We start from the raw sequence: 20,476 nt of genomic DNA on the forward strand, positions 1-20,476 counted from the left end.
AGAGAGGTACCACCAGTTGGTAGGGTCCCTGTGTCTTCACGACTGGAGGTTATCCAGTATCTCCTACAAGCGAGAGGTTTTTCTAGCAGAGCAGCAACTCAGATGTCCAGCTACCTCAGGAGATCTTCATCAGCCGTTTACCAGGGCAAGTGTGATTGGTGTGGTCGACGGGGTTTCTCTCCACTCAGAACTTCTGTTCAACAGATAGCTGACTTCCTAATCTATCTCAGGACAGAGAAAGGCCTTTCTGTTTCTGCTATTAAGGGCCAGTGGTGTTGGGGGGCGCCCAAAATGCAAAATTTAACCATTGCTGCTGTGACAGGACAAGCTAAATCCAGTGGTCCCAAAATGGTCAGGGCCCCAATTTATATTTGGATCCAAAAGTTTGGGGTCGACTACAGGGCCCAATTTCCAATTTTGTGAACAAAAATGTACAAAAATGTTATGTAAAAGAAATAGGGCTCTCCAGGGGCTCCTTCCCAATCGTAGAGCCCATTATAGACCTTCTCATACAGATCGGAGGAGAGTGGGCAACGTTGATTGGGGTAAGGGCAGGGCCGATCTCAGGCAATTGATTACTGCTTATAGGGGTCCTAATTTTTATCCTCTGAGGGCCCCCATTACTGGATTAAGTGGATCTTCAATTATTCAGTGTACACCTAGTTTTAAGAAATAAAATTTCTGAAATTTGCATTTGCAAGTGCCTTTAAAATTAGCCTACAATTGCTCATATTCTAAAAATTTTCCCCGGGGGGCTTACAGCGCTCCCCAACCCCCCAGCTGCTTTGGCTTGCTTTGCTCGCTTCCCACCCCATAAGAGGGGCCCCAAATGGGACTGTGCCTCCCGGACCCCAAAATGTCTAGGAAAGCCCCTGTTAAGGGCTACAGGGCTGCTTTAGGATTAGTTTTCCGTTGGAAAGATGTGGACATCTCTTCATCCTGGGAAATCTCTTATGTTATTCAAGAGCTTGAACGATGTTGTTCTCCTAGGGAACTCAAGCCTCCTACGTGGGGCCTAACTCTGGTACTGGGTGGTCTTACTTGAGCTCCGTTCAAGCCGCTGAGTCAATCGTCAGAGAGGGGTTTGACTTTGAAAACAATCTTCCTCCAGTCCTTAGCTTCTTTGAAGAGAGTTGGTAAGCTCCATGGTGTGCATTATGACATCCATAAGATAGACCAACCAGTTTAAAAAAATTCTCTTCTAGTTGGTCTTGGCCAGTATAGTGCACGTTGACACTGATAGAGTACAGTATAGGACTCCAAGACATGAGGGGTTCTTTCTCGTCTATAGCGGTTGCCTAGGTTCAATTCCTATTCTTAACCTGCAGATGTGGCAAAAGCGCGCTGCGCACCAGTCTTTATTGTGTTGTCAACCGTGCACCTCACACTAGACCTACTGTTATTATTCTTTTTCAGGTCTATGCAGGATAATTATTCACCCAAATCCCATGCCTTTTCATCAGGGAAAGTGGGTGGGTTTGAGGAGTCACAGCGGCTACAAAAATAGGGTTTTCCTATGTCAAAACCTGTTTTTTGATAGTGTAGCCACTGTTCGTCCTCAAAGGAGCTTACAAAAGAAATTGACAGGTGATGAAATGGCTAAGCTCTTAAAATCCAGTCGCAGCGAAACAGATAAAATTTCTAAGGTTCAGCCACAAGTTATAAACAACATTCTTTATTCTAGATACCCATAGGGTTTGGCAACAAAGAACATGAAACTAGACATGAACTTATAGTTATCAAGACTCAGTTCTAAAGTGACTTATTTAAATATGCTGGGTTTGGTCATGGTATTGTTGCACCTTTCCCAGCAATATGTTAGCATACCCACCACATCAAGAAGACCCCTGGTTTTCTACCATAGCGCCTATGAAGTCAGGACTTACTATACCACCTATTATTTCAGATGACCACCTTGTACACTCGGAGACTTCTTCGAAAGAAACATTTCAGAAGAAAGCTAACAATGTACTTACTTTCTGATGCCATGCGGCTCAGGAAAGGAGTAGGGGTCTGCCTTTTAATTAAGGGGCACTAAAATTATTGTCAGCCCTTGTAGAGAGAGAGAGTGGTTTGTTTGTGCTAGGATGTAGGAAAATCGCACCTTCTGGGATGTTTGTCGTGACCTCTAGGTAAACCTTAACTGCTTGAACCACGCGTAACGTTTTTTCTGACAAATTGAGTTCACTTATTAGAATAGGAGATTTTCTCTTTAACCCTTAAACGCCAACTGGACGTATCGTACGTCGACTAAAATTGTCTGTCGGGTGCCGAGTGGACATACGGTACGTCGACTACAAAAATTTTTTAAAAATATTTGCGGAAAAATAGTTATAGGCCTAGTTTGCGAAAGATTTTAAATCACACGCCTTGAGGGATGCTGGGAGTTCACGGATCACGCTGTTGTTTTGTTTACAAATGTTACCCAGCCGCGCATGCGCCAATTTCTTTCTTCTCGCACTACAGAGCATCAGCGACGCATCTCAGAAATTCTTTCATCACTTTGTCGTAATTTTTGCACCGTTTTATATTAGCCATTACATAAAGTTTTATGTATGAAAATGTGCGCAATTTCATGTAGAATACAACAAGTAATAACTCATGGTTGTAGCTTTTATCAGTTTTGAAATATTTTCATATAAATTACAATAAGTGCCAAAATTTCAACCTTCGGTCAACTTTGACTCGACCGAAATGGTCGAAAAATGCAATTGTAAGCTAAAACTCTTACATTCTAGTAATATTCAATCATTTACCTTCATTTTGCAACAAATTGAAAGTCTGTAGCACAATATTTCGTTTTATGGTGAATTTTTGAAAAAAACTTTTTCCTTACGTCAGCGGGGTAACTCGGCCGAAAGTCTCAGAAATTCTTTCGTCACTTTGTCGTAATTTTTGCACCGTTTTATATTAGCTGTTACATAAAGTTTTATATAAAAATGTGCGCAATTTCATGTAAAATACAACTAAAAACAACCCATCGTTTTAGCTTTTATCAGTTTGGAAATATTTTCATATAAATCAAGATAAGTGCCAAAATTTCAACCTTCGGTCAACTTTGACTCAACCGAAATGGTCGAAAAACGCAATTGTAAGCTAAAACTCTTACATTCTAGTAATAATCAATCATTTACCTTCATTTTGCAACAAATTGGAAGTCTCTAGCACAATATTTCGATTTATGGTGAATTTTTGAAAAAACTTTTTCCTTACGTCCATGTGTAACTCGCCGAACTTCTCAGAAATTCTTTCACACTTTGTTGTAATGTTTGCACCATTTTATATTAGCTGTTACATAAAGTTTTATATATGAAAGTGTGTGCAATTTCATGTAGAATGCAACAAAAACAACCCATGGTTGTAGCTTTGATCAGTTTTGAAATATTTTCATATCACGATAAGTGCCAAAATTTCAACCTTTGGTCAACCTTGACTCGACCGAAATGGTCGAAAAACGCAATTGTAAGCTAAAACTCTTACATTCTAGTAACATTCAATCATTTACCTCCATTTTGCAACAAACGGGAAGTCTCTAGCACAATATCTCGATTTATGGTGAATTTTTGAAAAAAACTTCTTCCTTATCTCCGCGCGTGGTAACGGCTAAAAATCTCAGAATTTCTTTAGTCACCTTGTCGTAATTTTCGCACCATTTTATATTAGGCCTTACATAAAGTGTTATACATGAAAATGTGCACAATATCATGTAGAATACAACAAAAAATAACTCATGGTTGTAGCTTTTATCAATTTTGAAATATTTTCATATAAATCACGATAAATAGAAAAAATTCGACCTTCGGTCAACTTTAACGCGACCGAAATGGTCGAAAAATGCAGTTGTAAGTTAAAACACTTACAGTCTAGTAATATTCAATCAATTACCTTCATTTTGCAACAAACGGGAAGTCTCTAGCACAATATTTTGATTTATGGTTAATTTTAGAAAAAAAACTTTTTACGTCCGCACGTTACGAATTCATGCATTATTTTGTGATAATATTTTCTGTGTGTTGCTTTGATCGTTTTACAATTTGTTATATACCAAAACCATTGCAATTTAGTGTACAATACAACGAAAAAAAAAAACTCATTTTGTAAATAGAGGCTCGGCGTTTAAGGGTTAAAGGGTTCTCATTCTTGGCCAGGAATGATGGGCCAGAAGACAATAAAAAATGACGGTTAGTTGTATGAATGATGTAGCGCCGTCCCCATCTAAGAGAGCCCAGTTCACTAATACGAGCTCTTGATACCAAGGCAGTTATCAAGAAGATTGCCTTTTACAGCATATGAGTTGTAGTCGAATTAGGCCCACTGAATTGAGGGGTTGACAGAAGCTTAAGCACCTTATTCAGGGACCAGGTAATGGGAAGCCTTGCAGGAGCAGGTCTTTGTGATGCAAAAGACCAGAGAAGGGAAGTTACAATTTCTATGTTAGAATCAATTTCAAATCCATAAAGCAGGGGTTCCGACAATGCTGCTTTGTATGTCATGATTGTTGTAACAGCAAAGAATTTATTTTCAAAAAGATATAGAAGAAAATGTAAAAGTGTTTCAACCGCAATCTCAACTAGGCTCTCAGCATGGATATAATACAACTGCTTTCCATACGGACTGGTATTGCCGAAGAGATGATGTCCATAGTTTCTGCACTAGATACCTAGCAATGTTGGGTGAACAATTTTCACAGTAGACAAGATTTAAAAAATCCACCAGTGAAGGTCTCGGCTTCAGAAAAGAGGACGCGTAGACGACTTTCCTTCCTACTGTCTAGGGTAGAACAGTGGAACGTAATGGAATTGAGTTCTTTGCCTGTTATTGAAGCAATAAGAACCAATTCCTGATTGGCTAATATGGGGCTATTAAGTAAGCGGTTCCGTTGAAAGTTAGAAGATTTTTTGCAACCTTTGAAGTCCTGAACATCGTGTTGTTAAAGTTTATGATATTTTTTACAGTATTTATATTTTATACTATTCTCATTTATATTTTTAATGTATTTTCTCACTTTCGATTATTACAACCCAAAAGATAAACAAACCTGTAAGTACACAAACTCATCCTACAGCTTTTGTTTCGTGTTGTAATACTTATGATTTTCTTATTTATATTTTGTGCAATTCTCATTTATATTTTTATTAAATTTGTTCATTTTTTTACAGCCCAAAAGATAAACACAATTGTAGGGAACATACATACTCACACAGGTAGTGCCAACAAACAATAGCGGCAGGTTGGTGCTGTGACCCAGAAAACTTGAAATTATGCTAACTGAAATTAGTCCCAGATTAGTGATGGAACCAGTTTAACAATTTCTGGATTAGTGATGATTGACCTGTATTTTGTAGTGGTCCACAACATAGCTTTTACATTACTGTATTACGTTATTATATTTTGTTATATAGTGATAGGAACTGTCCTGATGTGTGCAAATTTACTTGAGCTATACATGGTTAAAAATCAGATGATGAAGTGAGTCATATTTTGAGTTCTAAAAGAGAACTTGTCTTATAAGTACTGTACTGTAAAGTGTGCAGTATTATTAGTGTTATAAATTCTGGGCAACACTATGTTATGACATGATTTATGGTTTGACAAACTAATACAAAACTGATAAACCCTCTAAGATCAAGGAGGTGTTAATAGCAATAAGGTAATTATTTTACTTGAAAATAGCAGTAAATTTATTGGCATAAGCATACTGAGAATCTTTTAAAGTCATTAGATAAGAGAACTAGCCTAGGTGTTTCAGAGGATACTCTATTAGCCTGCTTATCAGTGTTAGGGCTGAACCACTTGGAATGGTATGTGCAAAGATACGTACAATCCTTTATGTGTTTTGAGATTTGAGAGAGCCTTGAAGTATTCAGTAAAAGGTAATTCATCAGTTAAAAGGTTTCAGGTGACTAGGAGCATCATTGATGGTTCTTGTTGCCTATCGTTAAATGATACATACATATTATTTTTAAATTTTTTTATTATACTGTACTGTACTATGATTGGTAACCATACATTGTTGTGTTGTGGTTAGGTGTAAGATTTTATATATATATATATATATATATATATATATATATATATATATATATATATATATATATATATATATATATATATATATATATATATATATATATATATTATCTGCAATTGTCTTGTTGCCACTAAGCTGATAGTAAATTTGAATTCATTACTCCTCTAATTCAGGAGGTTTTTCAAAATAACAGCACCAATACATATAAATTATACAGTATATATAATAATAATAATAATAATAATAATAATAATAATAAAAATAGGTACCTGGAGATGTTTTTGGCACTTAAAAATCCAGAGTTCTTGCTCAAAGTCCTGAAACAACTTTCTGAAAATGATGAACAGAAAGAGATTTTGGAGCACAACTTATTATAATCTATGTTGTGTTTCGAAATATCTCTTTTCTGTTCATCATTTTCAGAAAGTTGTGTAGGGATTTTGAGCAAGAACTCTGGATTTTCAAGTGCCAAAAACATCTACAGGTACCTACTATTATTATTTTATTTATTTTATTTTTTCTTGATTTTATTATTATTATTTATTTATTTTTTTGTCTATCAGTCATCCTATTCAACTGGGTGGTTTTTATAGTGTGGGGTTCCGGGTTGTATCCTACCTCCTTAGGAGTCCATCACTTTTCTCACTATGTGCGCTGTTTCTAGTAGCACACTTTTCTGCATGAGTTTTGAAGCTACTTCGGCATCTAGTTTTCCCAGGTTCCTTTTCAGGGATCTTGAGATCGTGCCTAGTGTTCCCATGATTATGGGTATAATCTCCACTGGCATATTCCATATCCTTCTTATTTCGATTTTCAGGTCTTGATACTTATCAATTTTTTCTCTTTCTTTCTCATCTCTGGTGTCCCAATGGTATTGCCACATCAATGAGTGATACTTTCTTCTTGATTTTGTCAATCAGCGTCATGTCTGGTCTGTTGGCAGACATCACCCTGTCTGTTATCATACCATAGTCCCAGAGAAGCTTTGCATGATCGTTTTCTATCACTCCCTCAGGTTGGTGTTCGTACCACTTATTACCGCAAGCTAGCTGGTGTTTCTTGCACAGGGTCCAGTGGAGGGCTTTTGCTACTGAATCATGCCCCTTTTTATACGGGTTCTGTGCACGCGACGGACATTCGCTTGCTATGTGGTTTATGGGCTCATCTTTCATATTGCACTTCCTGCATATGGGTGAGAAGTTATTTCCATCCATTGTTCTTTGGACATATCTGGTTCTTAGGGCATGACCTTGTGCCGCTGTTAGCATTCCTTCTGTTTCCTTCTTGAGTGTTCTCCCCACTGTAGCCATTGCCATATTTCATCGCTGGCCAGTTCTTTTGTCTGTCTCATGTAGTGGCCATGCACTGGTTTGTTGTGCCATTCCTCTGTTCTGTTTTTCATTATCCTGTCTCCTTATATTTCTGGGTCTTTGTCTACTTTTGTCAGTCCTTCCCATGCACTCCTTAGCCACTTGTCTTCACTGGTTTTCAGATATTGCCCCAGTGCTCTGTTCTTGATGTTGATGCAATCCTCTATGTTTAGTAGCCCTCTCCCCCCTTCCTTTCATGTTATGTATAGTCTGTCTGTATTTGCTCTTGGGTGTAGTGCTTTATGTATTGTCATGTGTTTTCTAGTTTTGTAGTCTATGCTGCGGAGTTCAGCCTTCGTCCATTCCACTATTTCTGCGCTGTATCTGATTACTGGTATTGCCCATGTGTTTATGGCTTTCATCATGTTTCTGGCCTTGAGTTTTGACCTGAGTATCGGTTTAAGTCTCTGCATATATTCTTTTCTGATCGTGTCCTTCATCTCTAGGTGTTTTATATCCTCTCCTTCTATTATTCCCAGGTATTTGTATCCTGTCCATATATATGTGTTTGATGCTATTCCCATCTGGTAGCTTTATCCCTTCAGTCCTTGTTACTTTGCCTTTTTGTATGTTGACCAAGGCACATTTTTCTATTCCAAACTCCATCCTGATGTCCCCAGATACAATCCTTACGGTCTGGATTAGGGTATCTATTTCCTTGATCATTTCCTTCATGAATTCATAACTTTAACATAATTTATTTTCTCTTCATTATGGCGCTGAATGGCCTTCTTGGCCCCAGTGCCTGGGCTTTTGCCCTAAATATCATACATCCATCCATCCATCCATCCATCCGTGAACATCAGATGGTTAATTCTGTTGCCTCCTTTCTTGAGTTCGTATCCAGCATCCATCTTCTGCAGTGCTTTTGTCATGGGAATCATGGCTACTATGAAGAGTAGTGGGGACAGTGAGTCCTTGAAAGATCCCTCCTGATGTTAACCTCTGCTAGTCTTATCCCAGAGCTTGTAAGTACTGTATCCCAGTTGCGCATTGTATTTGTAATGAAGCTGATGGTGTTTTCCTCTGCCCCATATATTTTCAGGCATTCTATTAGCCACGTGTGCAGTATCATTTCGAAGGCTTTCTTGTAGTCAGTCCATGCCATGCTTAGGTTGGTTCTCCTTCTCTTACTATTCTTCATTACCATTTTGTCTATTAGGAGCTGGTCTTTTGTGCCCCTACACTTCCTTCTGCAGCCATTCTGTTGGTGTTTGTATCATCTAGGTAGTTGTATAGCCTTTCACTGATGATACCTGTTAGTAACTTCCACATTATTGGGAGGCAGGTGATAGCCCTGTAGTTACTTACTATATTTCCCTTGTTCTTATCTTTCTGTACAAAGGATGTTCTCCCCATGATCATCCATTTGGGCGCATGGTGGACTTCATCAGGACCTGGGGCTTTCCAGTTGGGCATTTTCTTTAGTTGATGTCTGACTGTGTCTGTCATGACCTCGGTGAATCTTTGTTTTATTCTCCCCATTTCTTCTGCCTTGATTTCCTGGAGCCATGCTGCATGTTTGTTGTGTGATACCAGATTGCTCCATATGTTTTCCCAGAGTCTCTTATTTGGTTCGGCTTCAGGAATTTCCTGGTGGTTGTCTGCCCCTCTTAGTTGGCTGTATAGTCTTTTCTGGTTGGTTCCGAAGAGTTTGTTCTGTTGGTATCCTTTATTCCTGTTCATGTACCGTTGGATCTTATGTGCTTTGGCTTTAGGCCTCCGTTTTTTGTCTTCTATTGCGTTGTTTAATTCCTTCTCCTGTACTTTGTATTTCTCATTCAGTTTCTCTCTTGTTTTCTTGCTTCTTAGCCTCTTTTCTGCCATCTCTTTCAGTTTACTCAAGTCAGATCTCATTGTCATGATTTGTTTTTCCAGGCTCCTTTTCCAAGGCAGTTGCTGTTTTGGTTTCTGTTGGGTTGGTTGTGATGGTGGTGTTGGTGTTTGTATCCTCATGAGTTCTACCTTATTATTATTATTATTATTATTTATTATTATTTATTATTATTATTATTATTATTATTATTATTATTATCATCTTTTTCCTATAATGGCTATTTTTGAGGGACTATTGGATTTCCATTTCACCCTCAAGATAGCAATGGAAAATGTCACTGTAATGCAAATCAGTAAATATAATAACTTTGTGTAAGACTTTTAATGTCTTAAGAGATTAAGATCTGGGTTTTTTAAGTAATAAGTAGTTATGTATAGTTGTAGTATAATGAGTCATTTAAAAAAATTTCACCATAAAAAATTCAACTGCCGTTAGATAACAGTTTATAGATTTTAATGTTTTAATATTAATATTTTGAATATAATATATTATGAACTAAATCAGTGACTGCTTGTAATGTAATGAAATCAGTATATAAAAACTTCATCACAAAAATTTCAACTAGTGTTAGGAAACAAGTATAGATTTTAATGTTGTAATATGTATTACTGTTTTGTAAAGTATTGTTTACTAATTAGCGACTACTTATAATGTAACAACTTTGCTTTTTCAAGTTTATTCCTGGGCTTTGTGCGAGTAGCTGATTGGTGCCCTTAGTAAGCATACCACATAATCATCCATGTTATTTTAACTGGTCTTTAGCATTGGTCTTTTTCCTTGCCATCTTTTTTTGTTAGTTTCATGGAAAGTTCAAAGTATGTACACAGTTTCAACCTCATGATTTTTGTGAACTATGGTATTCATAATGTAAACACAATCTTATTGAGAAGTCAAAGAGATAACATGGATTTACCAAGGAAACACCCCCAGACTGTTAAGAGGTGGCCTGTAAATAGAAGTATTGTTCAAAGGAAAATAATAAATGTATATAAAACCAATATAAAGGTAAGTGAAGTATAAGCCATAAAAATGGAGGTAAATGAGTATGAAGCTTTAAAAATTTAATATTCTAGTTGCCACCAGTTCTTACGAGCATCAATATCCATAGCAACATCAGTGTATGGAATGAAAATCTTTGATACAAAGCAGTGTGACATTGGTGTTGGCACTGCAAAGTGAACATCATACACTAATTAGAGACAGGGACTAAAGTCAATATTGGAGCTCCTTACTGAAATATTTATGAAAAATAGCCAACCAAGGAAGTTCATCACTGTGCAGTTTAGCATACAGTTATTTACTAAAAAGCTGTGAAGTTATTTCATAACATTCCTTTTTTACAGGCACTCAAAAAGGTTCATAATCAGATACAAGCTATACAGCATAAGAAGTCAGATCAAGACTCTGCTCAACTTCAACAACTATACTCTGAATACCGAAAGATTATGGCAACTGGAAAGCATTACACTGTGACTACAAGTCCACAACAGTCTCAGATTGTGAGTTGGGTTTTGCATTTCCAGTATAATTGATATTTCATCATGACCTTGTTAAAAATACATTTGTCTTATTTCTGTGGTTGCGGAAATGCCAGTTTCACTGGACTCTGATTAGTTATGACCCAGAATTCTTTTACTGAACATGCACTGTCCTGCCTAGTGGCACTACCTATGCTTTTTTGAGTAGGACCTGCTAGAATCAGTAGCATTGATTTCCTAAGATTTCCCAACGTGTTCCTTTTGATTCATTTCAACTCACCTTTCATATCTTCATCTAATTTTCATATTTGCATCTTGAGTCATTTTGGGGAGTTCAGTAGAAGTTTCTTATTACAGTACTGTAATTAGATGTTAATGAGAGTTTCAAGTTGTTGCCCAGTGGAACTTTACCATTTATGGTATTGTGAATACTTGTAATGAATTTTGTTTACCTTTCACCAGGCTGTCTGTTCACTTCAGATTTTTTATTTTTATATACAGTACTTTCAATACAGTAATGTATTCTGATCATTGTAAATATAGCTTTGTATTTTGGGCTGGGACTTCATTGTACAGTTATCACACATGATTAAAGTGCTAATCCTTGTTACAAACAGGTGTTTTTGAATAATGAGTGTTAAATATTTACAAATAACAGAAATAACTAAATTGATAAGGTAAACAATGACAAATCTAAAAAAACAAAATGAATAAGATAGACAGACTGGTATTTTGAAATGACTATATTTGAACTAGTTACTTTTACAGAACCACTGGCAGATCTTTTTATTTTTAAATAAAAGTATAGGTATAGTGAGGTTTAATATAGTTTTAAAAAACATTAAATATATTGGAAGAAAGTTTTTGAGCTTGACTTTGAGGTATTGTATAGTGGTTTAGCTTTTGCATGTTACATTTTTTTCTGGTACACAATTAAAATCTTTGTAAGGCTTTTTGCAATAATTAAATAAATGGATAACAAGGATGAGTGCACTAGGAAACACTGTAGGACAGTCTTGCGAACAGCATGAAGGGTCAGAAAAAAGTGAGCACTCTCTCCTTTCAGTGCTTAGCCACAAAAATAATGCATTCTTATGATTATTGGCATTGTATGAATAAGTGTGTGTAATACACACATTCTCTTCTGCTTCTCTCATCATTTCCTGTCCCTTGTTTACCCCATGTACAGAGATATTTTTCATGTGCTAATAGTTTAGGTAAATGTTTTGTCATTTTCTTCATGAGTAATGTTAAGGGAGTCTTTTTACATAATTACAAACCATTGATTCAGAAATAGCCTTGAACTGTGTGGAACACATCCAGGTGCATGAAACAAAGCGTTAGCAAGAAAGATCCTAATGCACATGCTTACCCAACTCCCCAGTCTATGAAGTGATGCAATTTTCATTCTTCCCTATACACGTATATGAAACTGGTGGGTGGAGCTGAGAAGATCTGATGTTATTTTATACTATGATTAAAGGACATTTCTTTAAAGCTAAATATGCAATTTTACATTTGAAAATAAAATGAGGAAATTTTACAAATTTATATGTGTACCATTTTCAAAATTTCCTTAATGTAAAACTGAAACTTTTTACTTAAAGTAAAATCGGACACTTTTTTGTTTTTTAAAATATTAAATTTTCCCATTTCTGAACCCCATATTATTTTAATTTTTCAAAGGCAAAAATGTATTTTTTTTTGCTCTTTCCCAGTCGACCACAGAGGAATGTTTGATGGGGAGGTATTCATTGTGTGTGTGTGTGTGTGTGTGTGTGTGTGTGTGTGTGTGTGTGTGTGTGTGTGTGTGTGTGTGTGTGTGTGTGTGTGTGTGTGTGTGTGTGTGTGTGTGTGTGTGTGTGTGTGTGTGTGGGTGGGCAGGGGTGTGCAAGACTTTGTGACTAGTTCTGCTAGACAATCTCACCTTCATCTTTTCAAGACCAAAAAGAATGTGGAAAATTTTTTCTAGATACATAAGAAATTTGATGGAGAGATATGGGCATATTTGAGGTTCCCCACATTTACAGTAAACCCCCTGTATCCCCAGGGGATGTGTACCAGACTCCCTCCCCCCATGAATATTTAAAATCCATGAATACTTGACACCCTCCCTCTAAAAATGCTTATAACTGCCTATCTTGAAAGTTCAGACACCAAATGTATACCTAAAAATATCATCCTACATCAAATATACCTTAAACTATTATCCTATTACTTATTAATCTTTGAAATGATATTAATATCACTTCAAAGTCATCTTAAACATTTTACCCTTAAAAATATATGTATGTACTGTATGGCTTACAGCTACATGTGAAAATAATCTAGTCCCCCCTACATATTCAGCCATGCACATTTTCTTTCATACAGTTGCTATTCAAGCCGTCCCGTTTTCTTTTACAGGAGAAACATTGGTGTGTATGTGATTCGAGAGAGAGAGAGAGAGAGAAACAAAAATACGGATACACATTAAAAAAAATTTAATACTATACCTATGTACAGTACATATTAAGATTACAAACGTAAATCATATGGGCACTTGCCAGTGATGAATGTTGATTAAAGATGATGATGAAGTAGCTGCGCAGCTCGATGAATGGTGATGAAAATATGACTGTACAGCAAAGCAGAGGAGTTACATCTCTGAGGGTGCCTCTTCACCTTGCGGAGGCGCTTCGCCAGGGGTTTCAGAAGGCACTTCTTCAGGCACTTGAGGAGGCACTAACTTCGTGCGATTGGGGAGGTACTTCTTCAGATGCTTCAAGAGGCACTACATCAGGCTGATTGGGGAGGCACTTCTTCAGGGGTTTGGGGAGGCTTTGGAGGGTCCTTTTTTGTATGTTTAATGAACATAGTGATAGGCAGCTGCTGTCACTGCTTCTTCATGCTAGTGAGGGCTTGATTATAGGGCTCCAATGCCAAATCAAGGATATTTGAAAACTTTAAGGAGAGTTCCATATAAGGATCCCATCTTGAAACCATCTCCTGTACCTCCTTAATTATCCCCTTAATTTGGGACAGACGTTGCAAAGTCAGGCCCTCATCCTCCTCCACCTCCCCCTCCCCTGAACCTGGCGTGTCTTCTTCCTCGCTGGCAGACTTCGTCAGCTCTTCCAAATCCTGGTCCATCAAGGGGTCAGAGTGGGCATCAGTGAGGTTGCTGACTTCATCCTTGGTGATGTCCTTGAAGCCTTCTCTGCCTAGAATCCTTGCCAATTGGACCGCCTTACCAATGGCCGAATGTTGAATTTCTTTAGGAGAGAAGCCCTTACAATCATGCACAGACTCCAGCCACAACTTGTTCCCGCATGCATTCAGGGTCTCCTTTTTCATTTCCTTTAATGATCTGTCAATGACAGACAGACATATGGCAGTTGTGAATTTACACCAATAGTCTTTCAGCGTAAATTCACTGTCAGTGTACATTGCGTTCACAAGGTGCTGGAGGGAGTTCCGGGTGTAGAGTGCCTTGAAGGCATGGAGCAGGCCCTGGTCAATAGGCTGGAGGAGAGAGGTGGTGTTGGGAGGGAGGCACTCAAGTTGGACTCCCTCATAATAATGATCCAGAGGGTGGCCACCAGCATTATCCATAATCAGCAGCACATGGAACTCCATGCCCAAAAGCCTGGTTTCAACATGAAGCCAGCTGCATTCCCACACATTAGGAGGGTAACCCTATCCTTCTGGACCTTAAATCCAGAGGCTTTGGCTTCGTCCATATTGAATACCTGTTCTGGATGGTAGCCCTTCTCTTGGATGATTTTCTTGAAAGTCTTGGGATATTTCGTGGCCACTCCTGTGTCTGCAGATGCTGCTTCCCCACTCAGAGAAACAGACTTTAGGTGGACCCGCTTCTGGAAATGGTGGAACCACCCCTTGCTGGCCTGAAAACGTTGAGGAGCTGATGATGGTCCTGCTTGTGGCTTTTCCTCCTCCTCTTTTTCTGGCACAAGTTTGTCGAAGCCTAAGAGTTCTAATCCCCATTCGTCATCGCCTTCCTGTGCTTGTACATTGCCGCCTTCCTGTGCCTGTACGTCGTTGCCTTCTGTAGCAGTCGAATACTGCTGGTATAGTTGTCACACTTTTTCGTGAATGATGTTGGAGTCAAGGGGGACGTTCTTCTTGTGGCAGTCGTTTATCCAAAACGCCAGTGCAGATTCCATTTTAACGATTGTCATATCCCGCACTGTCAAAACTGTTTTTGCACTACCGAAGAAGTTCATACTTACAGCCTTACGTATCTCGGTCTCTTTCTTCATGTACCTAACCGTACTTTCATTGACACTAAAGTGGTGGCCTACTGCGATGTAACTTTTGCCTTCCTCCAACATATTGAGAAGTTTTACCTTCTCATCAAGCTTCATGAATGCCTTCTTGCATTTAGGCTCTTTGCAGAAGCCTTAGAAGGAGCAGGGCATTTTTTAGGAGGCATTTTAGGGCACGATTAGCACTGATATACAAAGATACACGATTACTAAGATGCTGCGTAGTACTAAGCGGTGAACTGGGACACATGCAATCATGCGGGCTCTCAGAATTCCATCTTCATGAGATGGAAGTGAGTGTTCAGCCAATCAATGGCAAGTGTACAGCCAATGAGCTCCAAGGAAAATGAATGGCGCTCCTGGATTGGCTGCTTTGCAGACAACAGCCAAGAGCATGTCGACATCATTGCACCTGGGTATATCAGCATCCCAACTTCCAGTGTTATTCCTCTGCCCATTTGCTGGCATGGGTAATGCACCTTTTTTAAGAAAAACAAATATATGTTATTGAAATTTTGCTGTATTTACATTAATGTATTACAGTACTGTAATACAGTATTTGAAAATTAGTAAATCTTTTTCATGATAAAAAATGTATTTTCTGTATAGTATTCACAAAAATATACTTAGTACATAACATGAAAATACTCCACAGACGTAAGTAAACAAGTTCCCTGCTAGTCCTGTCGTCCTGCGAATTTTAGATGTGCTCTACATACTGCATATCATCCTAAAACAAATTTGTACGTAATATTTAAAAATCATCCTACAACAAAACATCTAATAAAATGTACAGTATGTGCAGAATATCAGTGTTATACATCTGCACACTAGTACCATGTGTACATGCCTACGTACGTGTTTACTGATAATTTGCAGATGACCCACCATCTCAGTTCACTGCTATCTCTCGGTTATGCATGTTTTGTGGACGGTACCGCAGACTAAGCATATTTTTTTTTTTAATCTTGCCCTGTGATGCCTCCTAAATGCCCTGCTTCTTCTAAGGTTCCTGGCAAAGAGTCTAAGTGCCAGAGGAAGATCATGACACTTGAGGAGAAGGCAGACATTATTGTAATGTTATGTGAAGGCAAAAGCCACTGAGAAGTAGCAGCTTGTTATGGCATGACTTCAAGTGCAGTAACCTTCGTCGAAAAGGAGTATGAAGAAGGTAGAATACTTGGGAAGGCCATTGCTGGAGAAGAACTCGCCGCCATCTCTATCCCGCCAATGGACCAGGATTTTGAAGAATTCCTCAGAGTAGCTGACCACCTCTCTGCCACCTGACGATCCTCCCAATTTCCTCCCCACCCTGTCAACGAGGCATCTGTGTGTTTTGTCACTCGTACAGACGGAGGAGCCAGGGTGACCTGTTTCGCCAGAGATTCTTTCTGGGTCCAAGGCCGAAGTATCTCCCCAACTTTTTTATTCTTTTGATGATGTCAGTCTCGCATGCTTTTTGTTGCATGTTATAGCCAAAATTTGTTCACATTTTTTAGTTGCAATCTGAGTATTGGATCTATTACTAATTTCCATCTGGAAACTCTGGGCTGTGCAAGGATCGTTTTGAGGTTTTTCCTTATTGTGTTTTGAGTATTGATGGGGACAGACAACAGGCCGTGAAGAGTATCCCAACACAGTCCCAGCCACTGAAAGCATCTGCTGGGCGTGAGGCTGGATTTTTCCCAATTTATTATAAAACCTTTTGACTGTAGTCTATTGGCCACTGCTCTTAGGTTTTTCAAGCACTATTTTCTTGTGGGTCCCCAGATTAACCAATCATCTAGGTTGGCTATTAGTTGTATTCTCTCTTGTCTGAGTTCTCAAACAACTAATATTGCTAATTTTGTAAAAATTCTTGGGGCAAGGTTTAGCCCAAAGGGCATGACTTTGAACCTGCATGTATCTTTCCCTATCCAAAACCCTAGGGATGGGTGGAAAGGAATGGCAATAGGGATGTGCCAGTATGCATCTTTCAGATCTATAGAAGCTGTCCATGTCCCTTTTGGAATGATTGAATGTGCTTGGGCAACGGTAGTCATCTGAAACTTTTGGCAAACAGTGTGCTTATTCAATGTTGATAGGTTGAGGATCACTCTTCGTTCGGAGGAATCCTTTTTGGGGACACTGAAGAGATGTGCATGGTGGCATATATACACATGTTTCTCTGTGGCTCCCTTTAACAGGGCCTTCTGCACGTAATCTTCTAGAGAGGGTTCAGGTTTTTTGAAAAGCCCCTTTAAAGGAGGGGGGGGAGAATGAGACCATTTCCACCCCAGCCCATTAGAAAATAATGCTGTCCCCCCCAAGGAGAAGACTCCTATTGCCTGTGGTGTTGTCGAAGCTGACCCCCCGACCATACAATTCTTATTGGTATCCCTCTTCCTCTGCCTTTGCCCTTGATAGGCATTCCAGGTGTTGCTTTTCCTTTTCCCCTATCAGAGGGTCATTGGACTTGGTGAAAAGGATGTCCTTGCTGTTGTTGTTGTCCCTTTGTAGGGCGTTGTCCCTTCTGACCACCTACCTGTTTTTGATGAAAACTTTTGGGGGTGACTGAAGGCTTATATGATTTTTGATCATAGTGGACCTTTTTTTGGGTCAGGTAAAGGGAAGTTTTATGTTTTCTGTTTCCAGAATTCCCCTTTTCCCAGAAGAGTGTACACGGTACGATTCTGTTGGCAGGCTTGCTCGCTAAGTTGAGCCACAACAGACTCCTCAAACTGGTCCTTACAGAGTGTAATAATAATAAAATCACATTGGGGAGTGACTTGTTAGGGCCCTCCAATGTTTCCATTCACTCTTTTATGTGCCATTATAGAAAGTAATAGAGTGCTTCCCATAGGGTTCTCATAAGACTTTTGGCCACAACAGCAAAAATTGTTCTGGAATCTTCTGGAAGCCATTTAGTGGCATAAAATTCTGCTGAGGTTGTCCCCTCTGAGATTCTTCCCATAGCGGTCCCAAACTGCTGAGTAGAGCTATCTAAAGTTGAAGCATTGTCCATTCTTTGGTGGAATTTATCAAAACTGGGATGACCGTGGCAAATGGCTTTAATTCTGCCATTGTCTAATTTTCTAGTCATTACCAAATTCTGAAAATCCGCCTTCACATAGTTAATTATTTTGAAAGTGAAGGGACAGAAGGCTGGGGCTACTTGGTGAGCAATTTGGGTCTTATTCAAAATGGAAGTAGAGATCCATTTTCCACTGACCTAGTAAAGGGTGTCTTCTATAGCTTTTAATACTATAGACATAGATAGGAGAACCGTTTCTTTTAGTGGTTTCTCCATGTCTGGTGACGGTGGTACCAGGTGCCATTCTGTATTAGGGAATGCTGCCCTCTCTCTAAATTCTACATGTACAGCTTTGATCATGGTTTTTCTCTCATTAATTAGTTACCATCAGGAGAGAAAATGCACATTGAGGCATCTTCCCAAGGATTATCAGTATCATTTGGGGTGAATATTGGAGCCCCTATTATGTTTTGATCTGAAGTTTTGTAGCCTGAACTTGCCATTTTGTTGTTTCTGTAAGAATGCCAACATTAGACCTTGCTTGGGCAGAATTTGTATCCATTCTCACTTTCCAGTTACAGAATGCAATATTTTTATACTTTTGGGTTTACAGGACTGATCTAATTTCCTTTTTGGAATCATGCATCACGTCCCTTATACATTGCCGTTCCGTGGCAAGGACATTGTTAATGTTACTCATAATTTCCTTACGGAATTGATGAAATTTCACAAACTGTGTATCCCTTTTGGGGGAGCTTGCACAGTCTGTCTGAGCTTCAGCCACTGAACTATAACTGTCTGTTAACCAAGGGGCAGAAGTCCTGAGTGAATTACTATACCCCTCCAAAAATGCAGTCATTTCATTTGGGGTTAGGTGGATCTTAGTATCCCTTTTTGGGGGAAGATCCTCTTCAGCATCTGGTAGCTGCATGGGGGATAAAATTCCTTCTGGAAGGTTTCTCCCATGGTTAGCTGAAATTTGTCCTTGATCATTCTGGGTTCAGCAATGTCCACTTCATGTTAATTAGTAGGAATGTCACCCCCATATAAAGATTCCTCTACTTCCTCCGCAGGGTTAACCTGGGAGGTACTGGGGATTGATGTTACTGGGTAGTAGATCAAACATAGATCTTGTTCTGAAAAAGGGTTGAATATCTGCTGCCAGAGTTTTGCTGCAAAGATATAATCTTCCCCTTCATCACCCCTTCTGAACCCTAGGACCCATCGAGACAGCTTAAAATGAGGTGTTTCGTCCTTAAAACTTGCTGCCTGGAGCATACTACAAATTTCGCACATACCTGTTGTTCAACCAACTTTTTGTTGTTTTTTGTAAGGACTATGCTCATGGCAGGTGGTATGGGCCGTACCCACTGGCAAAAAACAAACCGAGCTGTTAGCTGCGGAACATTTGAGCTGAGGGTCCTGCATAATGGCAGCCCTATAGTGATATAAAACAAGTTTTTATTATAAAATAGTTAGTACTAATTGTCTGTAATCCTTATAAGTAGGTCCTCAACTTACGACGGGGATCCGTTCCAGCACCGTGCTGTAAGTTGATTTCCATCATAAGCCGCTATTATCAGTCCTTTAACGGTGCTTATGGCAACGTAATTTGATCCCTATTCTTGCTGTTAGCACTGTCAACAGTGCTCACGGCACCATAACTTGATGCAACATCAAGTTATGGCGTTGTGTAAAACACTGTTAACGGCACTAAAAAAGTGCTGTAAGATTGAATCTGCTGTAAGTTGGTGTTGCCATAAGTCGGTGACACACTAACTATAGATAGTATATTTGATATTACAGGCTAACTTGATTACAAGTGTGTAGCTGTAATATTTTATTTACCAAATTATTATGTGTTGAATATCTATAGTAGCTTAAAGGCTCAAAGATTTAGGCTAATTTTGACACCAGTATACTGTGTTACTATGCACTGTTAGGCCTTTTGCAAGGGGTATGTGAAATTTAGTTTTTTGAATGTCATGCCGTTCAGGCTAACTGCTATAAATAATTTGTTTATCTAACCCAGGCTACTGTTTTATATGGCTTAGGTTAATGTTTCTAGCATAATCTACATTAGGCTAAGAGTAGTGGATTTCTTAGAGGGTTCTCACTTAACCCATTCTAGTCCACTGCCTAGTCTAGGCTTATTTAAATCACACTTAAGGATATAAACTATACAGGAAAAAACTCTCTTATTATCTAGTTTACTGTTTTATCTGGCCGAGATTACACTTTTATCTAATATTCGGCCACTACTTTAACCTAAACTGCTGTTAAGGCTAATAATAGGGTATTCCCTAAAGAGATTCCTATTTAATCTAGTAAGGCCTCTGCCTGGTCTAGGTTTATACCACCTTTAAGGATACAGGTTACATAAGACTCCACTAATATATAGCCTTACAAATAGGCTACTGAGTCATAAAAAAAACTAGGTTACATTTAATCTAGCCTAAGCTATTTTTTATATCTAATC

The 20,476-nt window shown here is 38.7% G+C and overlaps 1 protein-coding gene across 10 annotated transcripts in view; it reads left to right on the top strand.

Annotated features, from left to right (window-relative positions):
• Window positions 1-20,476, top strand: part of LOC136854038 (mucin-2-like) — a 228,554-nt gene that overhangs the window by 165,344 nt on the left and 42,734 nt on the right. For all 10 annotated transcript variants that reach the window (XM_067130120.1, XM_067130169.1, XM_067130096.1 and 7 more), the window contains exon 7: window positions 10,582-10,737. In XM_067130120.1, the coding sequence (XP_066986221.1) occupies window positions 10,582-10,737 (156 nt within the window). The remainder of the gene's footprint in view (window positions 1-10,581; window positions 10,738-20,476) is intronic.

Source organism: Macrobrachium rosenbergii, chromosome 3 (genome assembly GCF_040412425.1).
Source record: "Macrobrachium rosenbergii isolate ZJJX-2024 chromosome 3, ASM4041242v1, whole genome shotgun sequence".
Classification (NCBI taxonomy): Eukaryota; Metazoa; Arthropoda; class Malacostraca; order Decapoda; family Palaemonidae; genus Macrobrachium; species Macrobrachium rosenbergii.